The 23,347-nt window shown below is 35.8% G+C and overlaps 1 protein-coding gene across 1 annotated transcript in view; it reads left to right on the forward strand.

The window, feature by feature from the left end:
• The window catches only part of LOC116268621 (multiple C2 and transmembrane domain-containing protein 1-like), a 174,877-nt gene extending 152,640 nt beyond the window's left edge, over positions 1 to 22,237 (forward strand). The window contains exons 10-13 of the mRNA XM_031666821.1: positions 11,097 to 11,206; positions 15,044 to 15,153; positions 17,368 to 17,465; positions 18,413 to 22,237. Coding sequence (XP_031522681.1) covers positions 11,097 to 11,206; positions 15,044 to 15,153; positions 17,368 to 17,465; positions 18,413 to 18,484 — 390 coding nt within the window. The 3' untranslated portion in view covers positions 18,485 to 22,237. The remainder of the gene's footprint in view (positions 1 to 11,096; positions 11,207 to 15,043; positions 15,154 to 17,367; positions 17,466 to 18,412) is intronic.
• The last annotated feature ends 1,110 nt before the right edge of the window (positions 22,238 to 23,347 follow it).

Consider the following 23,347-nt stretch of genomic DNA (forward strand, 5'->3'; position numbering starts at 1 on the left):
ATAAAAGGCATGCATCTTATGAGTATAACCAGTGGCCTTCAGAGGACATACAACTTCCAGTGGATGAGGAATACTGTAAACAGATGAACCTTCTGCTCAGGTGCCATTTTTCAAGTCCCATATCTCAGATAAGAACACATACAACTGGAGGCACCCAAAGAGAGTGAGCATGAATTGAGGCAGAAGTGTGAGGTGGATCTTTAGGCAACTGATCTTTAGTTTCTTCAAGCTGGGAATGAGAATAATATCCATCACCCTCATGTGATGGTTGTAAGGATCATATATGATGATACATATGACAAAGAAGTTTTACAAGCATGAAATAATATTCCTGAGATACAAGGGAGAAAATTCTATCATCTTTATTAAGATTTAATGCAATTTAACTTTTAAAAGTGTTGTAGGATTTCCTTTTTCATTCTCTTCAAATTGTTAATGACTGATGTTTACCGAGTACTTCCTATGTTCCAGATATTTGTGGATTTTATGGCTTTAATGGATTAATTTAATTTTATAACCATCGCAAAGGTAGGTTGAGTTATTATCCTCATTTTACAGATGAAGAAGTTAATAAATTGCTCAAAATCACCGAGCTAAGAAAATGATGGAAGCAGCATTTGAACCATACTTAGCAAGAGAGCCAGTTACTAAGAAATCCACTCATCTTCTAAATGTGGTCATCAAGAATTATAGAGTGCCCACCACCTTCTCTAAACTCTCAACTGCCTTCTCAGTTCTGCATTCGAGTTTTCAACCATGTTTAAACACATATTTGAAAATGAAGTAAACAATTTCGAAAGAAGATTTTTTTAAAAAACAAACATACATCTACAACTTTTTCATTAGAAGTTGAGAGTTAAGAAACCAAAAAAAAAAAAAAAAACCTAGCCCAGCATTTGCTATCTGGATTCAGGAATGAGCTCAGTGTTTGAGCTCAGTCAAGCTTTGGTATTCTCACTCAAGCTTTAACTACTGAGCTTGTAGAAAGAGCAGGAGAAATTCCACCCACCAACAGTATTCTCAAATAAGCTTTCAACTGACTCTGAAGGGCAGAGACTATTCAGTCCTTTTTATCTTATCTGTAAAATGAGTAAACCTAACCAGGAGGGGTTTTAGGAAACATCTTATTTCACCTTTTCTTTTTTCTTTTCTCTTTTCTTTTCAAATGAGGTCTAAGGACAGGCAGTGACCTGTAATCCTGACGGTGCTTCCACATTTTCTCGTGCTTTATTTTCAACGTAATTCACAGGCTCACATGCTTTCACATTTCAAAACCTTTCCACAATTTGTTCATTTTGATTTTACAGAAAACCCTGTGAGGCATACAAATTCTTATCTCAAAACTTGTGTTATCTTGGTTGAAAGTAGCCTTTGTTACTTATTTTTCAGAATCTCTGGATACTTGGGAGCCTGAGCGTCACAGTGTCTATTGTGGCTTCTATCAGAATTAGCCTAGAAGTAGTCCTCTTTGGCCCTTTCACGTGGAGTCCATCTGAAAGCAGAACTTCTGGGACAAGAGCCTGAGATGGGATAATCTATAAGGCCCCGTTTTCCTGGCTGCTGGCCAGGCGATTAAGTCAAAGGTTTTGATATTGATATTGATAAGGTTCCTTTAAGACCTTTCAAATACAGGTCCCTGGGTATCCTTGAGAGATCTGTTCCAGAACCTCCCATGAATACCAAAATCGTATCCAAAATCTGAATGCTCAAGTCTCTCATATCACTGCCCATTGGTAGAATTGATGGACGCAAACCCACTGTGTGGAGGGCTGACTATATTTGCAGGACAGTTAAAAAGGGTTTTCTTGGCTGGGCTGTGGTGGTTCACACCTGTAATCCTAGCACTTTGGGAGACCAAGGTGGGACGATTGCTTGAACCCAGGAATTTGAGATAGCCTGGGCAACACAGCAAGACCCTCTCTCTACCCACAAAAAAAAAAAAAAAAAGCCAGATGTGATGGTACACACCTGTGGTCCCAGCTACTTGAGAGGCTGAAGTGAGAGGATTGCTTGAGCCTAGGAGGTTGAAGTTGTAATGAGCTGTGATGGAGTCACTGCATTCCAGCCTGGGCAACAAAGCGAGACTTCATCTCAAAGCAAAAGTTGGGAGGTTCTTCAGTTTTTGGCTCCAGGGAACTCTCCCTCCTGACAACAGGTACATCTGCATTGCTGGATGCTTGCCGTAAGGTTTATTTACATTTAATAAAAACTATGTACAGCCTTTTACAAATAATTTTTGTTGACTTAGAAGTTAACATGGTTAGCAAGTTTTGTTTCTGTCTTGACTTTGTCATTTGTGCTTCTGATCGGAGATATTTTCCTGCCTCCTAGTCAACTTCTCAGTCTTCTCATCTTCCTTCTATCTGTGAGAGTATCTCTTTTCCGTGTTTTCCTCTCCCTCTTCTCCTTTGTCTCTTCCTCTCTTTTTTTTCCTTCTTTCTCTTTCCTCACTTTTTCCTGTTTTTTTTTTTTCTTCCATTCTTTCCTTCCTGGCTTTTATTATAACTCTTAGAGTGCCAGCTGCCACTTAAAAATGCCTGTTGTTTGCATTGTCTAGCCCAGGGTATATTTCTCTCCAAATTCTTTTTACGTTATAATCACCTTTAAAGTTGCATGCAAATTACATGTATAGGATTAAGTCAACAAGGTAAAGCACAGTTAAATGCCATTACAAATTATGTAGTAGAAATGAGCTCTGAAAAGCATAAGGCTACTTTGCAAAAGAGGAAGCAAATATTAAAACCAGGTAAAGACTCATTCTGCAAAAAAGCAAAAACAAACAAAAAATAAACCTCTGCCAAGTCAGCAGAAGGGGAAAAAAAATCTCAGTGTAACATTATAAAGAATTTACCATCATTTTCTAAAATAGACTCTGACAAGTTAACACTGAGTCATCTGGTACAAAACTAAACATGCATAAAAGGTTTCATATAGTTAAGAATTCCCTCTAATATTTCAAAATTTTATTTTTAACATAAGCCAAAATGTTTGAGAACTGTTTTAAGATAAAAATATACTATCTTGTTAAAAGGTATCCATTTATCCTGTTAACCTTAACTCAGTACCTCAGTGTCTCAATAGAGTGTTTCTATTTTTCAAGGCTAATATCAGGAAGAGAGGCAAGGCACCAAGGAAACTGCACAAGATTTGATATAGTAAGAACTGAATAAGACACTTAGATAAGATTCAGTAGCCAAGGGACTCTGAATTGCTGAACTGCTCTCTGAGAATTTCAGTATTCCAGATTTCAGGTTGAAACATGGTTTTTTTATATCTGAAAAAGAAGAAAGATTGGCACAGAGAAAACATTTGATCACTTCTTTTTGTGCCTTTATCCACTCCATACTTCCCATCTAATGTATTTTCCATAGGTTGGAAGTATAGATCTGAGAAGAAGTCTATTTTGCACAGCATCTAAGTGAACTAGAGAAAGTAGTGGACCAAAACCATCTTTAGCATCCAACACGGGAAACATAAACATGTTCCAAACATAATTTCAGACATCATGCTATGTGAGTCTATACTTGTCCAAAGAAGAGCTCCAATCAATGGTAAACTATAATAAATAATTATGTCTCATAGCAAATATCAGCCTTACCATTCACCTTTTGCCAAAGGTTATGTAAGCAAGACTTTAAAGGACAAGCAAAATTATGATAAAGATTAATTAGCTCTTTGGGATAGAAGGTATCTCAAATCCGAATACTTCCTCCAGGAAATAATAAGGTGACCATATGCCCTGGTATAGTTCCATTTTATGCTCATTATTATAGCATAAGATTTAATAGCTCTCCCTTTCTCCTAAGACACTCTCTCACCTTAGAAAGTGAAATAACATTGATTTTATAATAGCAATATTTGTAGCAAATATATTCTACATACCTGCTAATTCTGATTAATACAGCACAGGTGTTCAACAGATAACTTCTCAACATGGTTGACAATGACCACTATGGCAGGGTTCCTAAATGTATTAATGACTAAACTAGGATGCAGCTCGGCAGGAAAAACCAGTCCCAGAATATTCACCCCCTGATGTCTATCACTTTGGCTTCATGTTCCCATTTAGAACAGACTCAATGAAGGGGAGAATCTGTCATTTTGGCTTGAAAGTCAATGAATAGGATTCTTCAAATATGTAAGGTATGCCTATTGATTATTTAGGTCTTTAGATTTTCTTAAATATCTCAAAACTAGGTGGTAGGTACTTTGGAAGAATCTAGTTAACTTTCTGTTGTGATATGTCATAGTAAAGTAGGCATATATTAAAGAATCACTGTACTTCAACTTTTACAGTTAGTGATGTTTTAGGGACTATTTAAAACCTAGTAAGAGAGCTCTTAGAAATATTGTATAGACTCATTAGAAATAGTTGTGCAATATAAATCTCACATATTCTCAGATTCATGGTTATAGCTGTTGTAGGTATTTTTTTTTTTTTTGCATCTTCAAAAGAAACATTAATAATGCATTAAAAAAAAAAAGTGTCACTACCAAGACTGTGTGATTAACTACTCTGTGATATTTCTTTCATCCAGCTGCTTTAAAAAGGAAAGCAAAAACAACAATAAAGGAATGTACCAATTTATTCTCTACAATAAAGTATTGAACATTATTGAAAAAAGTATGAAATATTGGAATGCAACATAGCAATTCCATTACCCATTGCAGGTTTGGGTCCTATACTGTATATAAAGAGTAATTACTTCATTGGTTGGAGACCACAATGAAAGAATATAGAATTTGATGACAGATTTTAAAATGAAAATTTTATCCCAAAGCATTTGCTTTTCAAAACTGCGTCAACATTACAGACCATCTTATTTTGTCTTTTGGTAGTTGAGGGTAAGGGAGTGGCGGTGGGCTGGGAGTGCAGCAGTAACAAAGCAAATGAAGATTGAGTGAATATTTAAAAATCCTTAGCCAATAATCGTACATCAGCACTTGGATTTTAAAATGGCTATTAAAAATTTTCTTCACAGATGCCTCAAGTGACACATCTTATTAATGAAGGTCCTGCACTTAATATTTGCTTACATGATTGACATTTAATCTGGTGGTTTCTAACACATCTTTCACTTTCTACCTTCAAGTTTCTGGATTTCATTCTCTTGCTCAAGATTTTAGCTCTATGATGATTCTCAAGGCTAGATTATGGTGTCTGCATTTTCGAAACATTTTCAAATCATTTTTCTTTATCTCAAAGGAATTATTGGTAGGAACTGAAATCTTCCTGGATAGAATAGGAAGGTCATATGGTTATTATATAGACTCTGGAGTTAGCCAGGCATTGTCCCAACCCAAGTTCTGTCGTTTTCTCTGAGCCTCAGTTTTCTCTTCTGTAGAGTGGAGAAAAATAACTACATTGTAGGATGGTTGTGAGTATTGGATGAGTTATGAGAAAAGCACTTTACACTGCTTAATGAGTGTGTTTATATTCCATTTCTTTCCAAAAATAAGATAGCTTATAAAAATATAAAAAATAGACAAGCCAAGTACCAGTTCATTTATTTCTTCTAACCATCTTCCTTTAGTAATATTAAGACAATTGGGGAAATATTCTGATTATAAAAGTAAAATATTAATTGCAAACAATTTGAATATTACAGGAAGGTATGAAGAAGATAAATTTCCATTACTGGAATATTTTGATGCATCTCCTTCATCCTTTTTTTCCCCCCCAACATAGACATTTTAAACATAAATTAGGATTACACTATATATATTAGATCATAAGCATTTTTGTTGTCATTATATATTCTCTCTAAATATTTTCTGATTTCATAACCCATCAATTGTATGTACCATAATTAATCTCATCCAACATACTATTACTCTTTTTGTTATAAACAAAAATGCACTGAAAACATTTTCAGATGTTTACTATTTTGGAAATATCATCCCATCATTTGTAGCATTTGTTGATTTTTTTTCTCACTTAGCCTTTTAAATTTATGACTTTTGACATGTTTTAAATTTTATGTAACCATTGCTATAAATTATTTTCCTTTGTAATTTATTTTACTTTTTGTACGTTTAGAAAGTTCTTTCCTATTCCAAGGTCAGTAAATAACTTCCCTGTATTGTCTTTTCATAATTCATTTTTGCTTTTAACTTTTTAAAAAAATTTAATTATATTTTAAGTTCCAGGACACATGTGCAGGACATGCAGATTTGTTACATAGGTAAACATGTGCCATGGTGGTTTGCTGCACCTATCAACCCATCACCTAGGTATTAAGCCTTGTATGCATTAGCTATTTATCCTGTTGCCCTCCCTCGCCACATCACTGCCCCCCACCGCCACCACCACCTGCAGATCCCAGTGTTTGCTGTTCCCCTCTCTTTGTCTATCTGTTCTCATTGTTTAGCTCCCACTTATAAGTGAGAACATGTGGTGTTTGGTTTTCTGTTCCTGCATTAGTTTGCTGAGGATAATGGCTTCCAACTCCATCCATGTACCTGCAAAGGACATGATCTAGTTCCTTTTTATGTCTGCATAGTATCCCATGGTATATATGTACCAAATTTTCTTTACCCAGTCTATCACTTAAGCACTGATGGGCATTTGGGTTGATTCCATGTCTTTGCTTTTGTGAATAGTCTGCAATTAACATACATGTGCATGTATCTTTATAATAAAATAATGTATATTCCTTTGGGTATATACCCAGTAATGGGATTGCTGGGTCAAATGGTATTTCTGGTTCTAGGTCTTTGAGGAATCACCACACTGTCTTCTACAATGGTTGAACTAGTTTACAGTCCCACCAACAGTGTAAAAGTATTCGTATTTCTCCATAGCCTCGCCAGCATCTGTTGTTTCTTGACTTTTTAATAGCCATTCTGCCTGGCACGATATGGTATCTCATTGTGGTTTTGATTTTCATTTCTGTAATGATCACTGATGTTGAGCTTTTTTTCATAAGTTTGTTGACTGCATAAATGTCTTTTGGGCTGGGCACAGTGGCTCACGCCTGTAATCCCAGAACTTTGGGAGGCCAAGGTGGGTGGATCACCCGAGGTCAGGAGTTCGAGACCAGCCTGGCAAACATGGTGAAACCCTGTCTCTACTAAAAATACAAAACATTAGCCAGGTGTGGTGGCACATGCCTGTAATACCAGCTACTTGGGAGGCTGAGGCAGGAGAATCGCTTGAACCTGGGAGGTGGAGGTTGCAGTGAGCTGAGATCCCACCATTGCACTGCAGCCTGGGCAACAAGAGAGAAACTTCATGTCGAAAATAATAGTAAGTCTTCTTTTGTGAAGTGTCTGTTCATGTCCTTTGCTTACTTTTTAATGGATTTTTCTTGTAAATTTAAGTTCCTTGTAGATTCTGGATATTAGACCTTTGTCAGAGTGATTGAAAAAAATTTCTGCCATTCTGTAAGTTGTCTGTTTGCTCTGATTTCTTTTGCTATGCAGAAGCTCTTTAGTTTAATTAGATCCCATTTGTTGATTTTTACTTTGGTTTCACTGCAACCAAAATGTTGGTTGCAAAGCAGAATGTTTGCTTTAGACGTTTTTGTCATGAAATCTTTGCCTGTGTGTATGCCCGTGGTATTGTCTAGATTTTCTTCTACGGTTTTTATAGTTTTGTTTTACATCTAAGTCTTTAGTCCATCTCGAGTTAATTTTTGTATAAGGTATAAGAAAGGGGTCCAGTTTCAGTTTTCTGCATATGGCTAGCCAGTTTTTCCAGCACTGTTAATTATACAAGGAATCCTTTCCTCATTGCTTGTTTTTGTCAACTTTGTTAAAGATCAGATGGTTGTAGATGTGCGGTCTTATTTCTGAGATCTCTTTTTTATTCTGTTGGTGTATGTATCTGTTTTTGTACCAGTACCATGCTGTTTTGGTTACTGTAGCCTTGTAATATAGTTTGAAGTCAGGTAGCATGATGCCTCCAGCTTTGTTCTTTTTGCTTAGGATTGTCTTAGCTATATGGGCTCTTTTTTGGTTCCATATTAATTTTAAAGAAGTTTTTTCTAATTCTGTGAAGAATGTCAGTGGTAGTTTGATGGGAATAGCATTGAATCTATAAATTACTTTGGGTAGTATGGCCATTTTCACAATAATGATTCTTCCTATCCATGAGCATGAAATATTTTCCCATTTGTTTGTGTCCTCTGATTTCCTTGAGCAGTGGTTTGTAGTTCTCCTTGAAGAGGTCCTTCCCTTCCCTTGTTAGCTGTATTCCTAGGTATTTTATTCTCTTTGTAGCAATTGTGAATGGGAGTTGATTCATGATTTGGCTCTCTACTTGTCTACTGTTGGTGTATAGGAATGCTAGCAATTTTGCACATTGATTTTTATATCCTGAGCCTTTGCTGAAGTTGCTTATCAGCTTAAGAAACTTTAGGATTGAGACAATAGGGTTTTCTAGATACAGGATCATGTCATCTGCAACCAGAGACAGTTTAACTTCCTATGTTCCTATGTGAATACCGTTTATTTCTCTCTTGCCTGATTGCCCTGACCAGAACTTCCAATACTATGTTGAATAGGAGTGGTGAGAGAGGGCATCCTTATCTTGTGCCAGATTTCAAGGGGAATACTTCCAGCTTTTGCCCATTCAGTATGATATTGGCTGTGGGTTTGTCATAAATGGCCCTTATTATTTTGAGGTATGTTCCATCAATACCTAGTTTATTGAGTTTTTAACTTGAAGGGATGTTGAATTTTATTGAAGGCCTTTTTCGCGTCTATTGAGATAATCATGTGGTTTTTGTTTTTAGTTCTGTTTATGTGATGAATTTATTCATTTGTGTATGTTGAATCAGCCTTGCATCCCAGGGATGAAGCCAACTTCATTATGGTAGATACTGTTTTTAAAAAAACTTCTTAACATTAATATGGAATGTATTGGGGGCTATTTGAGACAAATATTAAGATAGATTTTGGCTATCTCAAATGTGAATGTCTATTTTAGGTAGGATTTAACATAACTTTCCCCAGTTAAATGCCCAGTAACAATACTTATTTCCTTTGTGCATGGCACCTTATCATATACCAGTCTTTTGATGCCTATATCTCATTTTAATTAAATATCGGGTACAGTGAATGCCTTCTCATGATTACTCTTTTGTAAAATTTCTTAGCTAGTTACCTATTTATTTGTCCCAACAAACTTTAAAAACACTATTAAGTTCTCCCCGTTTTCTCCAATCTATACATTAGGATTTGCTTGAAATTTCATTAAGCCTATATATTCAACTGAAAAAAAAAAAAACTTTATATATTTTGTACATTTCCTGCTGAAGTTTTACCTAGGTATTTCATATATTTTGTTTCTGTGAAATATTTTTTCACATAATTTTGAGGTGAAAGCCATTCTCAATGGACTTCCATTGTACAACCAGCATGCTTCAACTCCAGTTTGACTTATTCCGTATGTGGATAAATATTTATGAGTACTTTGCTTCACAGACATAAATGAACTTAGCTGATGCTTGAGAATACTAAGGGACACACAGTTGGGGCAGACCAACTTTCTAGTTTTGAAAGGAACAGGAAAAAGCCACTGGTTACTCATTTTACTCTAACGTGCACAATTGTATAGGTGAAACTAACTTTTTTTTTCTAACTTTTTTTTTTTTTTTTTTTTTACTGGAGCGTGTGAAAGATAAATTGATGGACCAACGTCTGTCATGACAAGTGAATGGTGACTTCTGAAGACAGTAGGGAACCCTGAGTAGCTAACTGTTCCCAATACTATTTAAGCTTTATGCGTCTTGTCTACCTAATTGACAATCCATTTTGGCATAAGCAAGATGAATAATAGACACATTTCTCCCATGTGAATTAAATTTAAAATTAAGACTCTAAGTAACTAGTATCTATACCAAAGATCGTTATAAAACTGGCCTCCATGTCCTTGGTCCCAGTGTACCCTGTTGTCCTTGGAGGAGGCACACACATCTGTCATTCACTTGCCTGCAGTTTCTGAGGTGGCGGGATGCCAGCCCTGGCCAAGTGTTCACAGTGTAGAGTGCTTTAGACTCTTCTGAAATGAAAGTCAGTATGTAAATGTGCAACATGACATTATTATTCTAGCTTCCTGGCTGCTTTCAGCAAGCACTGACTGCCACATGAGGTCTCAAGTGTTCTGGCATAGTGTGCAAGTGTTCAAAAGAAGTTAAAGTAATGAAATTGGATCTACATTTCCATAGATATTCAAGCTGGCATGGAGGAATGGAGTCATAGAATCAGGGTTGGATGGTCTCCACCAAACAGCCTAGGCAAGTGCCTGTGATGCCAGGCTACTAAGCAGAATTTTCAATTGTGAAAGGCCACCACTGTTTCTTCCTTTGAGTCTAAAATTGCAAAATATGCACATTTCTCCTAAGGTCACTCCACTCTCTAGGTGCTTAAATTTAATGCTCAATCTCCGCCCATCCATGACCTGGAGCACATCAGCTTTGCTTAAATTCAGTGTTTTAAAATGAACTAAGCACCAAAAAGGGGAAAACATGTTTAGTTAGAACCAAATACAGCATATACTACTGTATAAAATATATGACTATTATTTTTAAGAAGGAGGTCAGGCTTAGTTTGTATATGATCTAAGTAGTATCCACATAGTAGATTCCGGGTTTTGGTGTTTTGTTTTTTTTTTTTTTTTCCAGTTTTCATTGCTCACAAATCTCAAGTGCATCCAGCATTCTCTGCTGCTGAAATATCTAGAGCCACAACAAAAGTTAGGTTTATGGGCGGTGGGGTCAAGAAACTGGGTCCGCTAAGGTGTGTCTCGGTGAATCCAGAAGCACTGTAGAATCCGGGTTTGGTAATTCTGGGACCTCCCCTCTCTCTTATACCTTCCTCCCCCAAATGTATGTTCTGCTCATCAGAGCAAGAGCAAAGGAACCCGAGGCTCTTGCTTTGCAGCTATCTTTATAAGTACAAATCCATGACGCTGGGTCCCCTTTCTCCTCATGTTCCTTAAAATCCTGATATTTTCATGGGTTCCAATTATCCATTTATATACACACAAAAATGAAGTTAAGTTTAAAAATGCAAGAGAGGGACAACAGAAATAATTCAAGCAATGAAGAATACCTTTACTCATACAGAATTTCTTTTTTATTGCATTTTAGGACAGTGAAAAAAAGGGATTTATAAATAAAATCTATGCCATCCAGGAGGTTTGTGTCAGTGTCCAGAACATCCTAGATGAAGTGGCTTCCTTTGGCGAAAGGATAAAGAAGTGAGTGACGGTGACATGTGAGCCCCGGTCTTCTGTGGGACAGGGTGTCCATTTGTTTCTCGAAGGGTAAAATGCCACATTCTTTTTGGCAGGGGACACTCCTTCTGGGTGCTCTATTGCTCAGTTTCATCATTATTTACTTTATTTCTGCCAGTCTTTGGCTTTATGAAAGTTCTGTCAATTTCCTTCCTGAAATTTAGAACATATTGGTTGGAAAGAAGTCATACTTGTAGCTTTGAAGAAATAACACCGTCCTAAATTTTAGCACATTTTTCACTGTGAAAGACTTTGTTCTTAAACGGAATATGAAATTGTGATAGGAAAAAAATAAACCAAGCTAAATGAGGACTTCAGGTAATTAAGATACACCTGCATTTTATTATTGGTCTAGTTATATTTTCATCAAGTGACAGTAAATTTTTTTTCAAAATTGTATTTATGGTACCCTGCAAAAGTATTTTTTTCAAGTTTGTATTTAAATAGCTGAGATCCATAATTATCAATAAACTAATGCTCTTTCATTTAGAAAATACACACAATTTTAAAAATTATAAAAACAGCATTCCTTTTCCTTGACTTTAAAATTAAGAAATAGAGCTTCACTGAGCTCTAATGCAAAATTAAGAAACTTACATTCTTAATCTTATATACTTATGTTTTATCTAAAACAATGTTTTTTTAAAAAGTATATTTACAACAATTATTAGTTAAAAGATATACTAAGACCCTCATACTTCTAAATTATGTAAAAATTGGCCTACATAATGATTGCTAATGGTCTATTCAAGAAGGGGTGCCAAATTCTGGAGAAACCTTTATTTTCTTAGTTTAATGTATCTATTCATTGTTTGTTATTCATAACCAAAAGTTTTCTACAGATCTGAATCCTTGGGCATACACAGAATTTGAAAGGAGTAAATTATTTAAACTAAAGGTGTGAGTCATTCATCTGGTACCTGTCATGTTGCAAGGGATAATGCATTTTATTTTGTATAATTTTTTGTTTAATATATTTCCGCATGTGTAGATGCTGAGTTTCCACTTTCTTACATTATATTAGACAGAACAGCCCCCCTCTCACTCCCAGATGTGCCTTTAGGAAACATTCAGTCTTGGCCTTCTGAAGACCATTCCCATATCTTTTCTTTCTCCTTCTTCCTCTCATCTCCAAGAATGTTTACCTGTCCTCTACACGCTATCCACTGAAACAGTGTGAAGCCCTGAATTTGGGGCATTTCCTCATTGAGTGTTGTCTTTTATCTGGGGTACACAGTGTGCTGATACCCGACAAACATCTGATTTATACCAAAATACCATGGATCAGGCGGTGAACGCCTGAGAGGAAGAAGCTCCTTTGTAACTCTAGGTGGTAGAAGGCCTCAGAACAGATGCTTGGCTGGAAAACATGACTAGCTGAGGGATATGACCACCAGATCTTGGCAGTGGTTCAGCCTTAGGCAAACCTGGGTTTTGCAGAACTTCCTATGCTAAGGTACAGGAAGATGGCACAGGAGCCAGTGAGTCTTGGAGGAGCCATCTCTCCCGCAAAATGATCTTTTGAATGCTAAAAAAGAGAAATTCTCCTGGGGTCACATGGAATTAAAAGCATCTATCCAGAAAGCAGATTCAGAAGCAATCTTTAAGCACAAAATGAAAGGGCTCTATAATTACCATGTCTTGTTACTAAATAATCATTCCAGAACTTTCTTGAATTGCATCCCTTTTGGGGGAAGATCATATTCTAGATTTAGATTCCATAATGCAGAGTGTAGAAATAGAAAAGGGCAGTTTTATTTTATTTTATTTTTCTAACAGCTACACTGGTGGGGATTCTTTGCCATTTATCCTTCCAATAGGAGTAAGGAGAACACAGGGAATTCTTCAGTGGGGCTGCCCAGAAGGAAGGTTTTCTGAGTGAAGAGCCAGTGCCCTCACACATGGACTTGTGTGATGGATGACTCTAAGCTGAGCCACATGAAAACAAGCAGATCCCTTAGCCTTCTGTTCTCTCCACAAGCAAGCAGAAGCAAGGGAGGCACAGGTGTCCATCGGAAGGGAAGGCATGATCCTTTACCTGATGAGTTACAGATGCTCACTCTTGACCATAAGAGGAAGAAGACAAAGACAGAAAAGCCAGATCCCAAGGATTACTGAAAACAGGATAACCAGATTGACCCAACATTGGCTCTTTTAGTAGAAAAAAATTTCAGGAAACAATTTTGACCTAGAGAGAGACAAAAAGCAAGCTACATGCTACAAAGCTAAGGAACAACTAATTCCTAAGTATTATGCTGAGGCATTGTATGGAAGAAAATCTTTTAGCAATCATCCTTTATTGGGTCAAAATTGCCCTGAAAATAAACTCACCTCAAGTAAGTACAATATACAATACCAGGAAATTAGAAGAAATAAAAAACACTAACATTTATCTACATGAACAATATGTTTTGCTGAAGTGTCTTAGGGGCCTTCTCACTGTCTCGTAAGAAAATAGTGCCATAAATGAGATTCCTTGAGTTGATTACTTCTGATAATTTCACCTTGATTCACATAAGCATGTTACCACCACAACCCGTCTTCCTTGACAGAATAAACTATCCCCATTTTATAAATGGGGAAAGGGTTTTGACTCAGCTAAATCCACATAACAGAATCTAGGCTTTGAATACAGATTGGCTAACTTCTTGGCTCTCATGCTAAAGGGTCAGATGACATGATATGTTAGTTCCCCTTTAGTGGATGACACTTAGGAGAAATTTCAAAGAATGCAATGGTATGCCTGTAAATGGTGATATATTTATATGCCCAACCCTGGAGGATCTACACAGTGTTTCTATTTTCTTTATAATTTTGGCACACTCTTAAGAAGTACCAGACTGGCTTCCACCAAAAAGCCTTAAGTGATTATAATCTTCCCATGTTCCATTTCCTTGATTTTTCTACTCTTTTAAAAACATTTTTACATCATAGTTTTTGCCTTTGTCTTCATTTTTCTTTTTGTCTCAGTAAATTCCTTCCTATCTCCTCAGTACTTTTTTTTTTTTGTAACTTCTTCTGTTCATTGGTCTCATTTCCATTTGTTATCATGTCTTGTCAATACTGAGTCTTGCAGCCTTCTCTGACCCAGCTGTCTATGTTACCAATTACTTCTGCCAGAATGCTGTCCTTTACAAGAAGTACATGAGAGATAATAGTAAGCAATGCTGATTTTATTAATAATATATGTATTTCTGGGAAGAAGGGCAATGATAAGAAGTGAAGTTTTGCAAGGCTAACTGTTCTATTCCTCTTTCCTGATTTCCAGTTCTATTTGAAATATAGCTGAGGTAGGACAAGTGAGTATTCCTCTAAGGAATTCTAACATTCAGAGGATTTTTTTACACAACCATGTAAGATTTACATCTACCAAGAGTTGCTGGCAACATTTTATTCCCAATGTGGGGAATACCGAGAGTTGATAGAAGGAAGAATGGTGGGTCCAGAGGCATTCCCCTCTGAAAAGCCAGAGAAAACAAGGATGGGTACTAGTCTTAGCAGTAGAAAAATAAATATCTTCTTTCATGTGGGGAGTCACCCAAGTAGCACAACGGCTTTAGACTCTGAAGTCACCTGGAACAATCTGGAGGAGTTGGCAGCAAGACTGTTTACCTGGGCCCTGTGTTCATGCAACTGAGCAGATTATGGCTAGCCTGGGTCCTCTGATAACCTATTACAACTGGAATATATTCCAGAGAGAAATGCAGACTAACTAGGTCCCAAGTAAGAATCATTATGTATTTTAGTATTTGAAAAAAGTATGAAGTACTCAGATTGCTGATGTGTTAATTTTCCATTCAGCACTTTCAACTGGACCGTCCCATTCTTAAGCTGGCTGGCCATTGTAGCCCTCTGTGTGTTCACAGTCATCCTGTACTGCATTCCGCTGAGATACATTGTTCTTGTCTGGGGTAAGTAAAGCCTCCCCCACTCCTCTAAACTGTCTTAGCTGCTAGGAACAAACTATGTTTAAGAGATGAGTTATACTGTCAGCGGTTCCCTGTATTTATGGTCATGAAGCTACTCCATGATGAAAGGAGACAGGTCAGTTAAAAATCACAACAGTATAAAGATTTAGGTCTACCTGCAAAATGTATTTTTCTTATCTGGCACACTAGGCTTCATCATACTATAAACATGTTAGCTGTGCAGATTCTTCATATATCAAAGTGTAGCTTTGTCTAGATATCCCTCTGATTTATTTTCACCATTGATATACAAACAGAGGCATTTCAATCCTTTCAATCCATATGGTGCATTTAGGAAAATATGCTTTTCTTGCTGTTGTATTTTATCTTATGGAAGTATATGTAAACATGGTACTATACATGGCTGCCTGTTTAAGAGGTCACCTTTAGCATTCGGGAAAAGGGTCCTCGGTACTTGCAGGTTCCTTAGGAACAAAAAGATCCTTTTATGTGTACTAAACAAGAATGTTTCTATGAAGACCTACGTTAAAGGTGGTTTTTTTCAGTCCTAATTTTTAATGCAACTATGCTGCATGCCAACGATTCTTATGCACCTGGGCTTCATTTAGGAGACTGTCAGTTGCAGCATTCTTCTTTTTTTTTTTCTTTCCTGACAAAATTCTTGGTTTGGAAAACAATTTTCAGTCTCTAGGATCTACTATAACATTAATAATATATAAACAAGACTGGGTAGAAGAATTCTCTACTTACCCCTCACCCGCTTACACATACACCTAAGATTGCTAAAACAAATCAAATACAAAATGCAAAGAACCAAAATGAGTCTCAGCTTCGGAAAGCATGTGCTTACACTGAAAGCAAAATTCTTTTTCTTTTTAAGGCTTTTGAAGAAATATATTGGAATAAAGTGAGTTCAAGTCTGATGACTCCAAGCCCTCAACTTTTGAAGATTACTATTTCCAGTAATAGTCTTTTTGGCCCAACTTGCCATATATTGAGGAAGCCCTCTTACCCCTTATTATCACTATAATTACCCTTACAGTCTGGGTGAGAGGTGGGGGAAATGGTAATTATTTTTTCCTTTCCTAATTTCTATAATTCAAAGAAATTCAATTTAGCCAGCACTTTCATTATATAAGGGAACAATAATTTCTACTACGTTCTTGCTTCCTATTGAATGTTCATCTTTTTTTTTTTTTTTCCTGTTAGATGCTGCTTTACAGAAAAAATTAGGGTAGAATATCATGTGTGGCGGTTTATTAACTCGAATCTACCTTGCCTTGGCTTGGGGAATCATCTCTGTTGCAGCAGGTGGTGGTGAATGCCCTGTTCTCCCAGGTTCGCAGAAACTGGAGCCCAGGGCAGACATCTAGCTGTGTAACCTGCAGTGCCCTCACTGACTAGCTGTCTTAAAAGTAATTTTGCAGAATGTATTTGGGCCTCTTGTTTCATCAAACAAAATAAAACAAGAACAGTATTCCTTTAGTGGTAGGTGATTGCTGAAATATTAGCCAGAAATTTAAGACATAGGTCTTACATGAGGAGACGGACCAAAATCAAGATTCCAGAAGTTTATTCTGCATGAACTCCCTGAAGAGGAGGCAGGATACTCTAGTTTATGGCTCAGTTTTTACCAATTTGTTGATTTCATGTAAACGTGTTTGTTTATTTTTTTTACAAAGTTGGGGGCAAACCTTTTCATTTCAGGTTTGAAAAAAATAAACATCATGTGTCTTCTAAACATTTAGCTGGCATAACAGCAGCACACACCCCCCACCTCCAAAAAGGTGCATCTTTTGGAAAAGGGGAAACCAAATAAGTTAGACATCTTGCCTTAACAATCTTAACCCAAAAAGTAGGAAAGCAAGTTTCATCATAAATGAAACACTCAAGCAAGGCTTCTAAGTAGACTGTAACACAGGGGGGGGAAAAAAGCCAGATATTGCTAATTACCCCCAGGGCACCTCCTTTATTTCCCACATAGAAAGCCTTTCCTGCTTGGAAGAAGCTACTGAAGTACAAAGTGAAAAAGCAGCAGCTGAGCTGGGAAGGAAGAAGAAATGAAGGAGAAAAAAAAGGAGAGGGAAAAAATTGGGTGTACTGGTTCACTGAGTCATTGGCATACAAATTAGATCTTCAAATTACTACAACACTTTTGACAAAAATGTGCTTTGTTTAACTCCAACTTTGTTTCAGGCATCAATAAATTTACAAAAAAGCTTCGGAGTCCATATGCAATTGATAACAATGAACTACTTGACTTCCTTTCCAGAGTCCCTTCAGATGTACAAGTGGTATGTAGGTTTCGTTATTATTGCTATTTTAATGTAGTGTGGTACTGGGTTTTAGCTTTTATATCCTTCTTATTTCAAAGGCTTTAGAAGAGCTGAGTAAAATTAATAAAGCCTGTGTAGCAGATTTTACCAGTCAGAAATTTAGCCTACTTGGGGTGTTATCCAAGAAGAACTTAGACAACAGGAGAAAGAGCAGCTGCATAAAGAACCTACCAGAGCTGTTAGGGAAGATCCTCCTGTCCAAGTTAGTTCAGCTGGAGTTTGTGACGGGGTGTATGACCTGAGGGGAGGAAACAGGAATATTAGATGATGAAAGCAAAATATGCCAGTGGACATTTAAGAAAAAAAATCTTTCCAGAATTTGCAAGAATTACAAGTAAGTTTTAAAGAAGTATATTTTGGAGATCAGTGAGGAGAAGAAAGCTGACTGCTTATCTCAAAAATCCTTTGGAATCCTTTGAGGTTAATGCCCATTAACCATCAGCTGTTTTCAAAATAAAAGAAGGTTTGTTTGTTTGTTTTTAAATTAAAATCCTGAAACTGGGTTACAGTGATACCTTTTTCATTTGCTATGACATGACAGTGGCCTGGATGGAGATTAAGACTGTGTTAAACACATAATAAATTGTAAATACACGATAAATTGTAAAAAACCATTATCGAGCCCTTTAAAATCGATGTAGATGGTTTTGCTTTTAATGTAATGTGTTACAGACAGTGACGACCATTACTAAAGTTCACATCAGGGCTCCATGTAGTTTCCAACAGGATTTCCCTTATTCTTGCTCTGTCATTCTACTGCTTTCTGCATCTCAGCTGCAGATCCCATACAGCTTCTAGAATGAGCACTTTCTTCCCCCCAGCACAGTCTCTCATTCCTTTGCTTTTCCTTTCTTTGCCAGAAAGTGGCCACCTGACCAGTCTTCCTCTGAACTCTGTTTAAACAGGTGCAATACCAAGAACTGAAACCAGATCCTTCTCATAGCCCATATAAAAGAAAGAAAAACAATCTTGGCTAGCCAGCTTCCAGCACTGAGGAGACCAGCATCTGTTTGGGAAGATAAAAGAAAAAGCCCTCAGCCTGAGCAGCATTTCCTTTCTTTCAGATTTTTATTTATTTTGCCTTTTTATCATGATCGAGAGAATTTGTAAATAGTGTACAAAGGCATATGTCTTTGAAAATATACTTCTATTGTACAGACTCAACTTGATAAAGGTTTTGCTACTGCTGTGTGAAAGCCTTGTTAGTTGTGGAAAATAATATAACACACTGAAAGAACAAATATAAGAATGATAACATTGGAAGATATATCCTTATCTAATTACAAGTGGATTACTCACCTGTGCTCTGATTAAATCTACATCAATTGTAAATGTCAATTTGATTTTAACTTTTTTTTTTTTAATGTGACTTTTTTATCTGAAAAGTAATCCATTACAGTTTTCTATGTTTTATACATTTCAAAAGGGAGGGAAATACCAAAGCCTAAATAATGGAATGGATGCATTTCAATTTAACATATATTCTGGCTTTAGATCCCGACATTCACTCCTGTGCAAATTACTTAGGTATGACTAGGCTGATTTTAAGCTAATAAGTGAAGGTACATTCACTCCCTCAAGAGAATCAATACTCAGAAGGTTAGAAAGTTTTCTTTATAGAATTTCAATCATTCCATCTAAAACCTTAAAATCTCTACAGGACTACACAACATAAATACTGCCAGTTTATAAACGATTGCCTATCTGAATTTTTATACCTACCACTACTTTAATTTATACATAGTTAGCAAATTAGCAACCCAGTAAGTACAGTTATCAAAAATACTAGCAAACTACATCCATATCGCTTTTGGTGTCAGATTGTATCTGTGCATCTAAAAATATTTTAATACTCAAGTGCGCTCAGAAAAAAAAAAAACTCTGCTTTCTCATTAGATTACTGAAATGCTTTAATTCATACTATGATTTTGTTATTAGTGTGAATTTTAATGTAGAGAATTCAGTGTGCTAAGTGATATGCCAGTGCTTCACTACATTCATTTATTAAAAAAAATCATTCTTGATTATGCATGAAAACCTGTTTTGTAAAATAAACTGCTTGGGGGTGGTGGTTGCCTTTATCAATGTTTCACTATTATCATAGAATCTATACTTAAAAATTGCATTCCCAAGACTCTTAAAAGTAGTTTTTGTATCTCACTCCCTGGTATACTAAGGGAGCATAACTGTGGAAAAAAAATAACTTGGTTGGTTGAGAATGTATTACTTCCCTGACTTGGTAGGGGATTACACTCAGTTGAAATTGCAGCAGACAATGCTTTGTACTACTTTATTAATAATAAACTTGGATGGGGTAAAAGTGAGGGTTATACTGGAAAAATTATAGAAAAGCTAAAAGAATGTATATTTCACTCTAAAGGAAGATTCTTTAACAATAAGTGTAATCTCATTGAAGCTGATTTTTAAAGTATTTTTATTTTAGAGATAAGTTGTTAAATACTATTTCTTATAATAGAACTATTTTGATCTGTTTATATACTATGCTTGAATGTCAATTAAATTCCCTTTCTACAGAAAGGCTTTGACCTCAACATGCTTTATTTAATGTATCATGTTTAAAATGACATGCTTCAGCCCGCATACCATCACTGTTTGTTGCTAAAAACATAATGTTCCATGAACATGGTGTTACTACACAAAGTTTATTGATGAGATAACTGTTCAATTATACCTTATGTGAGACTTTTATGTTCTGTGCTGACAATGTGTACTCAAATGTCTATAAGCCTGATATTCTACAACCTCAGATGTATCTAGTGGATAGTAACCATTAACAGATGACTAATTTGTTTGTTTCACTGTATCAAATTTCAGATGTTTAGTTCAATGGTAATGTTGACTACACATTCACTGCATTAAATACAAAAGACAATAATCTTTCCCATGTATAATCAATCAGCACTTTTTTTTTTTTTCCGGTGGTTCAGAGATTGATGAGGGATTGTGTGCATATTCTTAAAAACTATATTTCACTTGGAGAAATACAGATTTGGTTTAAACAAACAAGGCTTTTTCCTGAAACTCTGACTCTTATATAAAAATACCTCTGGAGGGGTGAGCATCCAATGAAATTAGAGGAATAAGAACTAGCTTGAGGCACAAAAGTGATATTCAGGGAAATCTTCATTGCTTTTAGAAACTACTACATTCACAGGCTGAAAACAGAATATGTATAGTTAAAATCTTAACTATTTATTTCCCCTTCTCACATAAGGTACAATTCTGTCTTGAGAGCTGCCTGACTTGCCTTCATTTTGAGAGATTTGTGATGTAAATATTTCAAGTTATCTGACGAGATTGAATGTCACTCTAATATCTACTTGGACTGCTACCATTGTAGATGTTGTGAACTATTATATTCCTTTAGTATCTTTTAGTAAATTCACTGAGTCATTATTCATATTCTAAACTATTACTGCCATTAGTGGTGATAATTCATAAATGCATATTTGTGCTTTTTAATTTTTTCCCCACTTATCAAAAATAACATAATAGTACTTCTCATTCATTCTGGTACTGTTCCAGACTCAAACTGATTGATATAGGTTCTGTAGGAATTCCAATTTTTTAACATTCTATATGCACTAGGATAATCTGAGTTGGGAGATTCTTTAAAGGACTCTGTGATATATTGAATACCAACTGTATGACCCTGTTATAGGCAATGGTCAAAGCAATGATTGTATATTAAAATCAAATCTGGAGTTGAAGTACAGTGAGAGCCAAATTTAATTGATACATTTCTAAAAATTATCTTTTATAAAATTTTTAATCTGTATTTACAAGTTAAGAAAAACTCAGAAGTAAACTCTTATCTAGGGACCACAGGAGATTTTTTTCCACTTTCATCTCATATATAAGGTCTCCTATGCTGAAAGTAGTCAACATTTGTATTAATGTTATTCAAAGGCAGTAATTTCAGCGAATAAACTTGTTAAATGGGCCTAAGTGTTTTATAATGTTGGCTTAGCATTAAGAACAAAAAGGTATAAGGCAGTTATACCTTTTTGCTCCAGAAATACAAGACAGCTACCATTATACTTCTTGAAAAACATCTCAGGTATTATTAAATTAATACTTGCTTAAATCCTGGGGCTTTAAATGAATAGCGTGATTTCACACACTAGTGTGAGTGTGTGTACAGATGTCTATTCATTGGTTTGATTAGGGTATCTAGGATCGGCCTTTTCCAATTGCTCAGTCAAGTATGAATTTAAACCAGATAGAAAATAATGTAGTAAATTCTTTCTTAAAATAGTGTCATTCCTTTCAATTATAATTCTTTTTCCTGGGATGATTGGTGTAACTGAAAGAAAACAAAACATTATTTTTTTCTTTTTTTTTGGTGAAAATGTTACCCTCTGGTACCTCAGTTTCTTTTATATAGTGGCAATTTGTATAGAGGCAGTCACATCAGATTTATTTCAGCTGAATGGCTAAAGTGAGAAATACTATTGAAAAATCTCATTAAAAAAGAATAGCATGCAAATAAAAACTATCAAATGTCCAAAGCAATCACATAATGTAGAAACTAAGAGCACCATGAAAGGTTTGCTGGAACTTGATTCTGTGCTTTTCAAAGGAGGGATCTGGGTTAAGAATCAAAAAATAAAAACAATCAAATATTGTAAATGATCTCGAATGAGTTTCAATTTATTGGGATCTGGTTTAAGAATCAAAAAATAAAAACAATCAAATATTGTAAATGATCTCGAATGAGTTTCAATTTATTGGGCTCTTCCCTGACATTCTAAGCTTTAAAAAAACAAAAAAACAAAAAAAACAACCAAACAAAAGTGTTCTATTACATGCACAAGCAGTAATTTTGTCAAGACAGGTTTTTAAATTTATATGATTATCCGTACCTCCAAATGTCACTGAAAAATTATTACTCCATTTTTAAAAAAGTAAAATACACTGCTGTTCTGCTTTAGTCAATTAAGTGTTACTATATTAGGTAGAAAGATTTCTTTCAAGGAAAGTGGAAATGGTTTAGGTAAGTAGCCGTGCCTAAGTTTTTTCAGTATGTAGCAAAATTACAATTGCAGTGCAATTATCCCCTACTACAGATTCTTCAATATTCCTTCCAAAGAAAAAAGGAGTGGCCAACCTGAGCCAATGAGTGAACCTGAAAACTACCTTATTTTCTCTGGAGGAATACATTTAAGGAGATCCTGAGGCCTGGCTGAGTGGAACTAGTGCTCCCACTAGTGAAGAAAGATGATAATATAGGTTCAGTTTCACTTTCTAGTCAAAGACAAGCTCAAAATGGCTTGAGTCCATTTGAGAGATTTTATTTTGCCAGAGTTCAAATGCTGACAGGTTTGGAGGAAATGCTAAATTCATAGAAAAAGCACACCTGGCCCTGACTACTCATACTCGTCTTTTGCATTATTGGAGACACCTAAGAATAGTCGAGCATTGTTACAGAGACAGCTGGACCACAGCAGAGGAAGGGAAGCAAATGACAATATTTGTCCCAAGCTCAAAGAACCCTTTTTAATAAAGCTATCAGAGAACTGAAACCTTATAACAATATGCCCCACAAAACATTCTTTTCTAGAGTAGTAATTATGAAAAGTCAAAACCTCTGTGTACCTTGTAACGCTGCAACCACGGAAAACAATTTATCGGTGTCAAGAACTAATAAGTTCTTAGAAAAACTTTACAAAGATAGAAGTGTCTATTTGCTATTATACAAGGCGGAGTATGTAATTTTGTCATCTTTGTTTTACAACAGAGGAAGTAGCTGACAATTTCTGAGCAAAAAAACACAATGGTATACCGACCTCTTACGTTTGGCCTAAAACTCTTACAAA

This window comes from Papio anubis, chromosome 5 (genome assembly GCF_008728515.1).
Source record: "Papio anubis isolate 15944 chromosome 5, Panubis1.0, whole genome shotgun sequence".
In the NCBI taxonomy this organism is placed as follows: Eukaryota; Metazoa; Chordata; class Mammalia; order Primates; family Cercopithecidae; genus Papio; species Papio anubis.